The 14,097-nt window shown below is 34.4% G+C and overlaps 4 protein-coding genes across 5 annotated transcripts; 2 read left to right on the top strand and 2 right to left on the bottom strand.

The window, feature by feature from the left end:
- Nucleotides 1-317: 317 nt before the first annotated feature.
- On the top strand, nt 318-1,145 carry LOC131005826 (30S ribosomal protein S31, chloroplastic). Its single transcript, XM_057932922.1, has 3 exons — nt 318-591; nt 666-730; nt 830-1,145. The coding sequence occupies exons 1-3, from the start codon at nt 441-443 to the stop codon at nt 962-964; spliced, it is 351 nt and encodes a 116-aa protein (XP_057788905.1). The 5' UTR covers nt 318-440; the 3' UTR covers nt 965-1,145.
- Nucleotides 1,146-2,474: 1,329 nt separating this feature from the next.
- Nucleotides 2,475-3,256, bottom strand: LOC131005825 (pleckstrin homology domain-containing protein 1). The gene has a single exon (XM_057932921.1). The coding sequence runs from the start codon at nt 3,138-3,140 to the stop codon at nt 2,697-2,699; it is 444 nt and encodes a 147-aa protein (XP_057788904.1). The 5' UTR covers nt 3,141-3,256; the 3' UTR covers nt 2,475-2,696.
- A 1,070-nt stretch (nt 3,257-4,326) lies between these two features.
- On the top strand, nt 4,327-8,341 carry LOC131005823 (arginyl-tRNA--protein transferase 2). 2 transcript variants are annotated; one of them, XM_057932916.1, is made up of 6 exons: nt 4,327-4,694; nt 4,934-4,972; nt 5,419-5,569; nt 6,118-7,272; nt 7,471-7,789; nt 7,971-8,341. In XM_057932916.1, the coding sequence occupies exons 1-6, from the start codon at nt 4,544-4,546 to the stop codon at nt 8,085-8,087; spliced, it is 1,932 nt and encodes a 643-aa protein (XP_057788899.1). In that variant the 5' UTR covers nt 4,327-4,543; the 3' UTR covers nt 8,088-8,341. The 2 variants fall into 2 exon arrangements, with proteins under 2 accessions (XP_057788899.1, XP_057788900.1); XM_057932917.1 differs by having other exon boundaries at nt 4,679-4,694; nt 5,387-5,569.
- Nucleotides 8,342-9,115: 774 nt separating this feature from the next.
- On the bottom strand, nt 9,116-12,474 carry LOC131005822 (protein yippee-like). Its single transcript, XM_057932915.1, has 5 exons — nt 11,765-12,474; nt 10,360-10,403; nt 9,756-9,864; nt 9,626-9,681; nt 9,116-9,533 (listed from the first exon to the last, which is right to left on the bottom strand). The coding sequence occupies exons 1-5, from the start codon at nt 11,858-11,860 to the stop codon at nt 9,449-9,451; spliced, it is 390 nt and encodes a 129-aa protein (XP_057788898.1). The 5' UTR covers nt 11,861-12,474; the 3' UTR covers nt 9,116-9,448.
- Between the last annotated feature and the right edge of the window lie 1,623 nt (nt 12,475-14,097).

The following is a 14,097-nucleotide window of genomic DNA, read 5'->3' as shown; positions in this document are numbered from 1 at the left end:
ATTCAAATGAATGATTATTTATCATCCAAAAATTGAATAAATTTAATCACTCATCTAATCTTATTAATTTTATTGATCTCATTCACCAAATCAAATGCCTAATATTTCTAGAATATGAGCTCAGTAAAAATGAAATGTATTGAACAAAAAGGAGTAACTATTATTATTATTATTAGTTAAAACAAAAGATAATTATATAAGAACACTTTTATTAGTGCCTCAAGGAAAAAAGAACAATTTCATTAGAAAAGGTAGTAAAATTTAAATACGGCTAATTCAATTAATTTTATTTTATTTTATTTTATTTTCATGGGAATAGATATACCAACATTCCCATCAAAACGGCGTCGTTCGATCTCCACATTTTATCCGAAACACAATCCTTTTGTCCACCAATTCACAATTTCGTTGCTCAATTCCCACAGATTTTGAGAATTGAGATGGCGTCTCTCTTGCTCGGAGTTGGAGCTCCTCCCATGGCTTCCAGACCCCTCACAATTCCCCCTTCTCTTTCTCTCTCTAAGTCTCAAACCCTATTCAATGCCCCTTCCTCCCTCTCCACCTCCATATCCGCCCCTACGCTTCCTCTCAGTAAGTGAACTCTCTCTTCTCTCTCTCTCTCTATCTCTCTCTCTCTCTCTGATTTTTTTTTTCCTTGGGTTCAGTTTTCTGCGGCCGAGGGGACAAGAAAACTGCTAGGGGAAAGCGCTTCAATCACTCATTCGGCAATGTGGGTTTTACGCTAATTCATTTGTTAATTTTTCTTTTTTCGGAGGTTTATTTATTCCATTTTTCTGTTATTGATTGTGTGGATTTTTGGCGTGTGAAGGCGAGGCCCAAGGATAAGAAGAAGGGGAGAGGGCCGCCGAGGGTTCCGGCGCCGCCGCTTCCGCCGAGAAAAGATAAGTACGACGACGGCGAAGTGGTCAAGATTGAGATTGACGAGTCTCTGTTTGGCAACTGAATGAAATTTTCGGTTTTATGATTCGTGTAATTTTTGTTATAATGGGAAAATCTTAGCTATGAGAATCGCTTGAGTTTTATTTTAATTTTGTGATTTTTTTTATAATTGTTGTTTATATAGTATGTTCATATTAACTTCTGAGGTTATATTTATCATTCTATATCATAATTCCTCAAGAAAATATATTTATCATTGTTAATTGATCAAGAATGCTTTATTGGTGGTAAAGGCTTGTAATTATTTGGATTTGTTAAGTTTTAAGCTTTTGTGTATGAATTTCCTCTTATAGACGGCATTTTTCAGGGTAACTTAGAACTATTTCTGTTTGATGATCCTTTTCTTGAATTATTATTTCCCAAATTACTATTTAAGTAGTTCTTGATTGTTGCAAGCATTAGGAAAATTTGCTGCACAAATTGGCATATGAGGGCCAAATAGGTATTGCTGTTGCAAGCGAAAAAGCTTTTAAAAGAGCAAAAACAATAAAACTGATTTAGTTGTGATTTAGTTGTATAAGATCTCCTAAAGAAAAATCTCTATTTCATCAAAGGGGTGAAAAATAAACACAATAATACTGATCCAATATAATCTCTCCACGAAACAGAGTTCCATTTGGGGTTCAGAATGAGTTTTAACAAAAAGTGTATTGTTTATTTATTGAGTGAAGAAGATGGCACAATTTTTAAGAAAAAATGATTTATTTGTTAAGAAAATAGTAGTTACTAAAAATGGGTAAGTTACGAATTGATGAACGGACTAAAATGACAAATTAGAACACGAATTGATGGATGAGCCCTATATTCACATTTGAAAGCTATAAGTAGAGGAACATGACTACAACTTTGCCTATTTAATTTGACTGGAATATGGAAAGGCTATCAACCAGCAAAACTTGGGAGAATGAGAAAGTAATAAAAAAAAGTCTATAACCAGCAAAGAGTGGGAGAATGAGAATGCAATAAAATTAAAAAGGGAATACATATAAAGCAATCTTGCTCAAAAACTCACCTGATGCAGCAAGCTTACTTGATATATATAAACATCAAATATGGTTTTGTATACAAGAATTTGAGGCTAGGGACCTGCTCATTGCTCAACACATCATCATTGTAAGGTGCATTAGTAAAACAAGATGCACAAATATGAACCAACACATTTGATCCCCATGTTCAAGAATCAAGACTAACCATTTTCTTGGCCACCACCTCCTCTTTGAGATACAAGATACAATCATATCATATAATTGAATGTATATTACAATGAATTAATCAAGCTAGTACAAACTAGATCAAATTAGAGAGCTAACTATGAAGCACAAATCAAGTTCAATTTTTTAGAAAATTCACCAAAACCATGAGTTGAATGGGCATACAAGAGTTAGCATTAGACTTACATTTCACTTGCTCCAATCCCTATCACTGCCAATTCCTAATTCAAGAATGCAGCTAAGTTCAAGTTGCAGAAACAGAGACCAATCCATTCTTGAACAAGCAAATCGTGAAGCAAATAATTGAATAAGCAAACACCATTCAATGCCACATTTACTGTATTTATCACAATCAACACCAAATACACTTCCCCACCAAAAAGAGAAAGAAAAATGCAACGAACAAACATAGACACAGACACAGGCGCATACACAGAATTACTAGAAAAATTAAACGAAAGCTGAAATTTTATTTATATTCCATCATAATCGAGAAAAATTAGGGCACAGCGATTAAACCCCCTTTCATCCCAAACCCTTGCGGCTATCATAATCGAGAACTTCGTTATCGGTTACCGACCTCGAGTGCTGAACGATGGATCGGCCGATCGAGTTGATCCAGTCCTCCTTCTCCTTCTCGGCGTCGGCGATGAAGTACATAGTCTCGGTCCGAGTGGACAACTCGAAGGCGAATTGCCGGTTCAGCACGTCCTCGGCGCCCTTGACGGTGAGGCAATTGGCGACCGGGATGACGCCGCGAGGCCTGGAGGCGCGGGTGACGGTGGATTCCTTGAACCAGAAGAGCTTCCCCTGCTTCAGCACGAACCAGCGGCGGCGCCAGGTCTTGATGTACTCGCCCTGCTTCATCAGCCAGCCGGCGCGCTCCGGCGTGCCCCAGAACTCAACGCCGTCGTAGTCATCTGCTCCGGCTTGAGCCGAGCCCATCGCAGCTCGCCACAGGCTCGCCATGGACGGTGATTTTGGGGATTGATGAGAGCGAGAGCAACTTTTCTAGTTTTTGTCTGCTTCCGTCTATTAATTTCATGGGACTACTATTTTTATTCTTCATTTATCACACTACTTTTCTTCTACCTCTATTATTCAGTTTTTTTTTTTTTCATAAATATTATACTCAGTAGGAAATTGGATATTTGCAATAAAATACACGAATTTTCAGCACATTCTGATTTTCCCATAACTTTTAAAATTTGAAAAAAAAATATATAATCTCTTTAATTTGTTCTAATTTTTCTCACGAGTATAAAATACCCAAAATAGAAGCTAATTTTAGAATTTTTAACTTAAATTTTTTGATACGCGAATAATAAAGGTGACATTAATAAAGCCGATGCATCGACTTAGGTATCAACGAATCTAAGTTAAAAGCCCTAATAGAAAAAAATTCCATATAAAAAATAATGTTAATAATAATAATAATAATTTATTTTGATAAAGTTAATAATAATAATAATAATAATAATAATAATAATAATAATAATAATTAATTGTATCGTAAATGGAAAAACAGACTCACTATGTGAGTATAAACTTTCTAAAAGTGGAAATAGACTATTTTTTGTGGACGTTCCAAGATAATAAAAATGAATTGTTTTTTGTGAACGAAGGGATTATATATATTTATAAGGGCTGTTTATTTTCATAATCGATAAAATATATGATTGAGTATTTTATTTATTATTATTTAATCTTTTTAATTGAGATATCAATTAAATAAAATTAATTTAAAATAATTATAGTAAGAATTTATTAAGGGTGTCGTAATATTTTAAATTTTGAATTTATCTTAATAAATAAAATTTGAATTAATCTTAATAAATAATTAATTAACCTATATTATTTTAATTATTTAGATTAATTCTAAAAAAAATAAACACCTAATATTTTTAGTTAGGATTATATCTTATTATAAATAAGTTTGGAACTTAAATTTTTCCTATAGTATTAGTATTTTTTTTTTTTGCATTGAACTTTTGCCAAAAAAAAATTAACGAGGAATTTGCACTAATTTTTTCATTGTTTCTACATATAGCATTATTTCGATATGTGATGGCTAGTTTTAGACAAAACAATAATTATGAATTTTATTGACGTGACGATATTTTCATTGTTAGTTTTGTCGTAAGTAAAAGAAAAGAAAAAATGGGAAAAATAAATTTCAAGAACATAAACACAACAAATTTTAGACTAATTTAAAGGGATTCCAAGTCATCTACTTCACAAAACTGCGATCACTGGCCAATTGGATTCATAGGTTTCTCAATCAAAGAAAAAAGGGGGGAAATAAATAGCAGCGAAACTGCCTTCAATTAATTCCACTGCCAAATCAGAATTTGCAGCAGTCGAAATCAGTGATGGCGGAGGTCAAGAAGATGCGAAGCGAAGCGAGCACCAGCGGCGGCGGCGGGGGTGGTGAAAGAGGCGAAAGCGTGGTGGGCGATGTTGGTCGCCGGAAAAGCACTTGTGGCTACTGCAAATCTGGCGCGTACACCAGTGTTTCTCATGGTTAGTGCATCGATTGTTCGTGGCTCGCCTATTTGTATGATTCTGCGATGGAACTTTTGGAGATTAGTGAAGCGTTTGTTTGGTAGAGGCAGTGATTGAGAATTCGAGGTTACGTGTTTGTATGTGATTAGGTGTTTGATGAGATGGCCGAAATGATTGTGTTGGTTACTGAATTGCAATTTTTGAGCTCGATGATGATGATAAATGAGTTACTGAATTCTAAAATTCTTATGTCGTAGGGCTTTGGGCGCATAGTTTGACGGTTGACGACTATCAAGGTTGGTTCCTGGCTTGATTTCCTTGCATATAATACACTTAGAACTTGTTTTGTGCGGCAGTGATCTATTTTTGGCTTAATTTTATTGTGTAGTATGTTAATACAGTGGTGAAGTTTCATTTTCATACTCCTTCATAGCTTGGATATCAGTTCGATATTTTTGCTGCTTTTGAGGCTCATTTATTTAATCTAAGGTCTAAATCAGTAGTATATGAATTATAGTGGTTATCGTTTGTGAAATGTGCTTCCTTAACGAGCACTCTTTAATAGCCCCAAGGCTCATATTTTCTATGCGAAAGAACTTAAGCATTAGAAAGCCAGTGCACTTTTGGTTTGTTACAGAGATTTGAATATATGCTGTCAAGAATTTTGTTATGATTTAATTGGTGATGCCATTTCATTTTCACTAGACTAGGCTGAGTTTTCTCAAAGTTTTCTTCGCTCTAGCTCTCCTTGACAGAGGCTGGAGACGATCTGGCTGTTTCCTGTACAAACCTGACATGGAGAAAACATGCTGCCCCTCATATACTATTCGTCTCAAAGCTGGTGACTTTGTTCCTTCAAAAGAACAAGTTCGAGTGTCTAAAAAGATGCAAAGGTATACCCATAACTCCAGCTTTTTTTTTATTATTATAAGTTGACATATTTCAAAACTCCGGTCCACATTAATCATTATCTAGGCATGATGGAAATAAAAGTGCTCTAGTTGCGTGTATAAGGCTTTTGAGGCTTCTGTGGTTGTTTCTTGTTATATGCATGCATAATTTCACTTATTTACTTAGTGCAAGAGACAAAGATAAGGCCTTCAGCTGGTTGTATTTGTTGGTGCATAAGCTCTATAAACGACTTGATAGTTAGTTGGCTTTAAAAATAATCAATATTCTGAAACTGAATTTGCTTATTTTATGATTTGCTTGTGTGACTGAAGACATGATAAGGAACCTGGTTGTTTCCTAGTAAATTTTTGGATCCGCTTGCTTTTTTTCCTTACAGTCTTGATGCTTCCTTTATTTTAGTATTTCTTCCTTGATGTCTTGAGGATCTTTATGTTGTATTTGTTTTGGAACTCTAGTTGCTTGTCACAAAGATTCCTTATTTCGAGAAGTTTCTATTGGCAAAGAGCTAAATGTGAGTTGATCTTTCTAGGTTTTTAAATCACACATTAGATGTGACCACAAGGTCCACAACAGACAAGCCAACTGATGAGCTGAAGACTTCTGTGGCGTCATGCAGCTCTGAACATAATAGTGAAAAAAACTCTACTACAATTGACTCCTCCAAAGGTGATGGCAAAGATAGGGATAAAACTGGTCAATATGTGCATCTCTTGTCAGACCAGGTTGATAAAACAGTAGACCTATGTGTAAAATGTGGGGAATTACCTGCTAACATACAGCTGCCAAAGGCTTCAGTAAAAAAAGTTACACCAGCTAAAAGAAAATTGCAAGCAGAAAACTCAGAAGAACTGATGTTCTCCTGCAATGTTGCCTTCCAGATCATAGCTACTATCCGACGAGTAAAGAAAGATGCTGAGCATGTGAAATCAGTTGAACATGGATTTGGAGGAGACAAAGACTTCCCTGACCTTTCCCCTCAGAAGACTGCTGAAATTTTGGCGAGCCACTTGAATCAGCTTGCAGAATCCCATGGTTTGTCAGTTAGAGCTTGCAATGGACACATAAATTTCTATTCTGCTATGAACCAGGTGGATCTAGTGGAAGTTGGCAGAAGTACAGTCTCCAAAACTTCTCTCCCAGCTACTGGTGCTAATGATAGAATTGTAAAGAAAAACTCTGGAGGATGTGGCGGCCAAAAAAGGAGGATTGAGATACGGTTGAATAGGTCTAGCTTTGATAAGGAAGAATACTATTTGTACAGGAAATATCAACTTAAAGTGCATAATGACACACCTGAGCATGTGACTGAAAGTTCATACAAGAGATTTTTGGTTGACACTCCTTTAGTATATGTTTCACCAAATGATGATGGCTCGGTGCCCCCATGTGGCTTTGGCTCTTTCCATCAGCAGTATGTGCTAGACGGGAAGCTAATTGCAGTTGGAGTTATTGATATATTACCAAAGTGTTTGTCAAGCAAGTATTTATTTTGGGATCCTGATCTTGCATTTCTATCACTTGGCAAATATTCAGCTTTACAAGAAATCAAATGTGTTCAGGAGAACCAAGTACATTGCCCCATGCTTCAGTACTATTATCTTGGCTATTATATTCACTCATGCAGCAAGATGAGGTACAAAGCTGCATATCGACCATCTGAGCTCCTCTGTCCTCTTCGCTACCAGTAAGTTTACCAAGTTTATGCTTTTACGAGAGGACACAATACATTTACACATGAATGGTGTAGTGAAGCTTTTGTTAGAACTTAGATGCTGTAATCCCTATTACCTGAGGCACTTAGGGTCTGCTATCATTTATTTCTAAATTCCGACTTCTGTTGTTTTAGTTTTTGTTTGTAATTTATAGTATTCTATTTTGTCAGGTGGGTTCCATATGATATCGCAAAGCCACTTCTGGATAGAAAAAAGTATGTGGTCTTATCAGATTATGCCACATTACGCAATGAAGATTTATCGCCACTGAATTTGACTGATGGGCACATGGAAGAGCAACCAAATGAGTTTGACCAGGAGACCACAAATGATGTTTGTATGCATGATGATGAAATGGCTGAACTTGACTCGGATTCATCTGATGTTGAATCAGACTCAGACGTTGGTGCCTCAGCCACCGCAGTCCCGGAAGATGCTGACCTTGGCAATATTTTGATTGGAATAAGAGGACATCGTCCCCGATACAAGGTACCTCTGTTTCTCTGATCCCCTCTAAATTTAGCTTCTCAATTTTTATTACATGGATAGTACGAATACTTATCTGTCCAACTCTACACGCTTGTAAATAATCAGATGATCGAGCATTCTAATCGAAATGTTCAGTTTTGTTGTGCCATAATGTGATAATCCTTTATAACATTGGTTGAAGGACCTTCAACACGCATTCGATCCCAGTCAGAGGAAGTTCTTGGAAACCCAGTTAGAAAGATATGTGAAAGCTGTGGGTACCGAGCTCTCGAAGAAGATGGTTTACACCGTAGGGTAGATCTCTTGGTGATCAACGGTTCGGATTTTCGCGTAATAATCTGCCTTCTTGAGCCACACAGCTGGGAATTCATCTATTGTTCCAGCAAATATGCTGATCATTTAGCTGTGCATGATTTTCATCTGTTTACTCGTTATAGTGGAAGTCGAATTTCTGGTATTACTTTCTCTACTTGCAGTTCATGAAATTAGGTGGTGCTGTAATTAATGGTTTTGTACATTTGAAATATTTTTATGAATTCTAGACTGGTTTAAGTTAGTATCTCAAAAAAGGAAGAAAGAAGAAAAAGAAAAAGACTGATTTAACTTAGCTACGATAAATCTTCTCTTTTTCCATTTTCAAGTTTATTATGATACTAGTATTTTAGGTTGTAGTGATGGGCCTAATGGATTCGTTGACGTCGGGCTATATTTTATTTTGTTTGTGTATAAGCATGGTTTATACTTTTTAATTATCTATTTCGAGAACGTTACCTTTAAAAAGGAAATAATAATAATAATAATAATAATAATAATAATAATAATAATAATAATAATAATAATAATAATAATAATAATAATAATAATAAGTAAATATAGTTAATTATGTTTGGTGTGCTAAATTTTTAATGGTTTTTATAAAAATATCTCTAATTTTTTGTTTTTTATTCAGAAATCCTAAACTTTAAGTGCTATTAGTGAAAATATTATTCCATGATACAAAGTTCGAAGATGAAATGATGACTCACCTCATCGAATTTTTAAATAGAAAAACATCATTTTATTAGGTGAGACAAAAAAATTTAACCTGAAAATCCGACGAGATGACTGTCATTCTGTTACTGAATTTTGTATAGAGATACATTTTTTGAAAAACGTTGAGTTGGAGGATTTTGAAAAGAAACAAAATTTGGGAACATTTTATGTTGGATGTCTTAATCCAATAGGGCAGTCTTAATATTTTGCACGTTGCAAGTTCGTTACTAAAGGTAATTCCAGACTAAAAATGGCTAATTCCAATACTCAAAACACTTCTTCTGTCCAAGAAGATACAAGAAAATGTATGAAGTTCTTTCATCCAATTCAAACCATTAATGTTCATGTTCTTACACAATCATGAAACTAAGACATCAGCTCGTCTTCTACATAAGCTCTTGAGGATCTAATGAGCAATGTCAGTTCCTTGAGAATGCCATCGAAATCTAGACGAACCACGATTCGAGCAACGTTACAACAACAGACGAGATGTTAATCCGACAGTATGTACAAGAAGATCGATTTATTGTAGTAAGCATCCAATGAGCAATTCACAAGTAGAGGACTAAGAAGAAGAATGGGGAGGTTTGAGAATGTACAGTTGAAGATGATGATCCTCTCATTCAGTCAGACCTCATCGGCATCACTTCCTCCGAAATGTGCTCCGTGGCTAACCCAGTAATTACTTCCATCCGGCCCCGATATCTTGAACCTGTGGCACGAACGATGATATCTCAAAAAACCGTGAAAACATATCATCATCACACCGATTTCTATAATGTGGAAATCAGACATGAAACAGACCGCTCAAGAACAGATTTGCCTTCCTTGTACTTTTGACTCTTTTCGCGAGCAGTTTCCTGAAGATTGCAAACATACGATCGTTACAAATGGAAAACTAGGACTTCTTCTGCATCCTAATCAAGGATCTTACATATTTCCATCCAACGATTGAACCACATTGGACGCAGAAGATATCTGCAACTATGTGCGATCCGGTCATCATCATCCTCTCTTCCTTCTCTCCTAGCGTTACATTTGCTCTGGAAACGGAAAGTAAACAGTGCATTATGCCATCTTCGAGCGTGAGAACAAATGCAAAGATTTTCAAAACTGTGCATGTGAATATGAAGATGTTCTTTGCTATTTGTCATCTTCTATAGACTTAAAACAGGTAAATGTGCACACCAGGTACTCGCTACGAATCCTTATTGCCATCTCCAGATACCATGTTCATTAGCGCCATGTTTTTGAAATTTGGAGATCATGAACATTTAGTAACCATAATATAAGATCCCCGAAAATTGATGTTTGATATAACTTCACTCGTATGAAGACTTCATTTCTGGCTCAAGAATGAAGAAATTTTACGTATATCTAATTTACCAAAGTTAATTCCTACAATAAAGGCATAGGAAAACTACGATAGAGGAGAAAAGACATCGCTGATCTATTTACACATCATATAGGAGACCCGTGCCATAAAATTAGTGTTGAACAACACGTCTATTAGCCACCAAAAATCAAGAAACACTTACACCTTACTGAAGAGATAAGCCTTTCCATGCCTGCTGTGGAAAGACTGAAGCAAAAAACACAAGGAAAGGAATGAGTCAGATAATGCCTTGGTTGGAAAACTCTGATTTCATTTTGACAAGTAAGATATTTGAGATTCAATCTATAAAACATACTATAAAATTACACTTGATAGAGTAATTAGCCTAAGGATAAATTGATATGAAGTATAGTTTACTTCATTTTTCGGAGAAATGGATATAAACAGAAAATCACAAGGTTTTCCCTTCTAAATAAATAACTAGCAAAGACACGCACTTAGACGTCCATGACAAGAAACATGAAAAGAAGAACAATATGGTACTAACATGTGGTCCTCTATGGATTACAGCGTCTAGATACAATATCCCAACAAAAGTTTCATTATACATGGCAACGAAAAATTCCTGGTCAAAGTCAATTTTAGATGTAAAACTAGCACACTATTCTACTGAAATAAACACATAAAACATTAGAGGATACATTCAAGGTAAGTACTGAGATAATATTTCATTTTCTATGCTCGGTATTCCAAACGTACTACGCACTTACTGATGACTAGCACCACGAAAAGTATAAGTCATATATGTAGAGCACTGAGGCAAGAATTATACTGATTCCAAACTTTTTGCCCCATATCTGTACAAGAGCAGGCAGTAATAAACGACTTCAGATATCCATTTTGCTCTAGGGAAGATTTTACTATGATTACTGCAACAGTCTTGTGAATACAGGAATGGTTGTCTGTAGTAAATCATCCTACCATTGTGATTTTAATGAAGTTATCATTTTTCCAATACCTTAGAAAGTCTAAAAGTTGGGAACCAAAGATAAAACCAATACTTGAATTCGACATTTCGAATAGCAGATATAGGAAATAACAACACTTCTCCTCTGCAGGGGTTCAAGAAATGCACACACACACACACACACATATATAAAGGAACATGCTTCTCACAGACAAACCAGCAAAAGAGGTAGTACATATATAGCACCTTTGCGCTTGATTAGTGCAAACTGCAAACTGCAGTTATTTATATTATACTCTTACAAAATCATGTAATGTCAGAAATATTCCACCAACATTAGTAAATATTTGATCAATATCCCAACAGGGAAAGTCAACTATCCGAATCAAAATCAGATCACATAAACAACTCCAAGATTGTATACATGATCAAAAAACAGAGCTCATCATCATCAGAACTAAAGCAAACCACCAAATTCCAAATTGACAACAATATAATCGCATGCCAATAAAAAAGAAACAAAAAGAAGACTAGAACAGGCTTCACGTAACATCCCAATTTCAAGATTTTGCAACCAAAATTGATCACCAGAAAATAGATAAATAATCATTTCAATTTATCGAAAGGGAGAATGATGAACCTTGGAGACGATGTCATCGCCCAGCGCAAGATGAGTTCCACAGTGCTTGCAACTATAGATCTTTCCTTCGAGATTCACCACAAACACTCTCCCCATATCCCCTTCTCAAATCCTCAACACTTTTTAGAAAGAAAAAAACAACAATTCAGCGAGAAATTGATCGCAAACGGCAGAATTGAGGAATAATTCCGAGACGGTAACTGGATTGGGGGTGAAGAAAAACGGCTAAGAGGAATTCCAGATTAGACGGCAAGAACAAAAGTAGAAAATTGAGAAAAAAGGAAAACAAATGTAGGTAGCTTTAAAGAATGAAAAATGGGAGAATTGAACACAAGCAAAACACGTATATTTAATTGGCAATCGTCACACACTTTTCTCCAAGTGGACCTCCACAGTTACGTGTATGCTATCGCCATTCACACACACACACGCAGTATTAAAAGAATTTTTGCAGAAATCGATAAGTTAATGGACAAGATAAGATATGCTGCATATTGCAGCAAGCAACCTTCTATAATTAAATACGTGATGTTGATAAAGGGAATTTTCCTAGCTAGTTTGTGATGGTGAGGCAATCTCCATTTTCAAACAATATGATTTTCTTTGCTTTCTCTTTGGGTTTTCAGCTTTTTCTGATTGAGATCGCTGCTGTGAAGTAGCAACATTTTACATTTCGATGCTTAAAAACGAAAATCAGAATTTGTGAATCGAGTTAAATGAAGGCCGAGAAATTTAAGTATGAATCTATGAGTGCATGTACATTAGTACAGACTATAGTGAGCAAAATACTCGAAATCCGAATATTTGATTCGAACCAAATTAAAATTTAATATTTGGTTCGAATTTTTTGAATTTTCAAATCGAATTGAATTGAATTTTAAGTATATTTTGAATTTATGAGGATTGATGTTTTTAAAATTTAAAAAAAAAATCCAAAATTTGATTTATATTTATAAAAAAAATTATAATATTATATATAAATATATATAGATTAGTTCTTAAATAGTTTAGACTAACTCTACACTCTCATCTTGATCTTGATTGATTATAATTAATACTAGTAATTATCTAATTGGTCAGGCTGATATTTATTTCGAAAATTTCATATTTTTTTTTTCATATTTCGAATTTTTCGGTTAGGATCTAATCTTATCCGAAATTTTGCGGATTTGAATTTTCAAATAATATGATTCGAATTGAATTTTCAAATTGGATTAGATAATAATTCGAATGCTCACCCTTATAAAGTACTCCATCCGTTTCAACAATCACGTCCCAATTTTCATTTCTTGGAGTCTCATTTATAATGCTCCGACCCAAAAAATGAACGATTTATTTTATTTACTCTCTTTATTTACTTTATCTATATCCTCATTTATTAAATTTAAATAATAATATATATACAAATTTTCAATTTTTCTGATTTTCCTGCTACGAATAATTTCGGTGAAATCAAAACGTTGAGCTGGAGAACTGAATTACCAGCATGCACAAAACGTTCGACGAACTATGGACAAAAAATAAGTTGGCCTTATATAGATGTCATGTGAATGTTGATTTTGAAAAAAAAAAAAAAAAAACTATATACTAAATGGTTTTGGAAACAAAGAGTGTGATCCAATAATAATAATAATAATATAGCATTTTGTTCGGTCACAAGCTGAAAAAGTTATTCCTCCGTCCCAATAATAACGTCCCAAATTTCTTATTTGAGCATCTCATTTATAATGTCTCAACCCAAAAAAAGAAATAATTTACTTTATCTACTCTATCATCATTTATTTGTATTTCTCTCTTACTTTTTCACTACTCTCCCTATCATTCTCCTTATTTAATTTATATCTCTCTTACTTTATCTATAATTTCTAAATTTATGTACTTTATTTTTTTGAGACGTCATTATTGGGACGAGGGAGTAATACTTTATGCAACATCATTTAGTCTCACGGGTAATTACAACATGTGTTGGTTTGTTTGACAATATAAGCATAACAATGAAATTAGTAGGGTAGGTTAGATAGAGCAATCTCACCTATAATTTAAAGCCACACATAGGTTTAATTATTGAATTGAATATTAAGCACACATATAGTAAATTGTAATGTCATTTGTATACTAAGCAAATCAAGATAATATACCTATAATATTTTGATATAGTTTGATATAAAACACACGTCCTTTATAAATAAAATATTCAAAAATATTATATATATCACATGAGAAGATGATGTACATAATATAAATCATAATTATAATCATTAACAACTTTATATAATCTTAATACACCATATCAAACAACGAATTATATTGTTACATATATTTTGACGCATTCT

This window comes from Salvia miltiorrhiza, chromosome 1 (assembly GCF_028751815.1).
Source record: "Salvia miltiorrhiza cultivar Shanhuang (shh) chromosome 1, IMPLAD_Smil_shh, whole genome shotgun sequence".
Classification (NCBI taxonomy): Eukaryota; Viridiplantae; Streptophyta; class Magnoliopsida; order Lamiales; family Lamiaceae; genus Salvia; species Salvia miltiorrhiza.
This window is presented reverse-complemented; position numbering and strand designations above follow the sequence as displayed.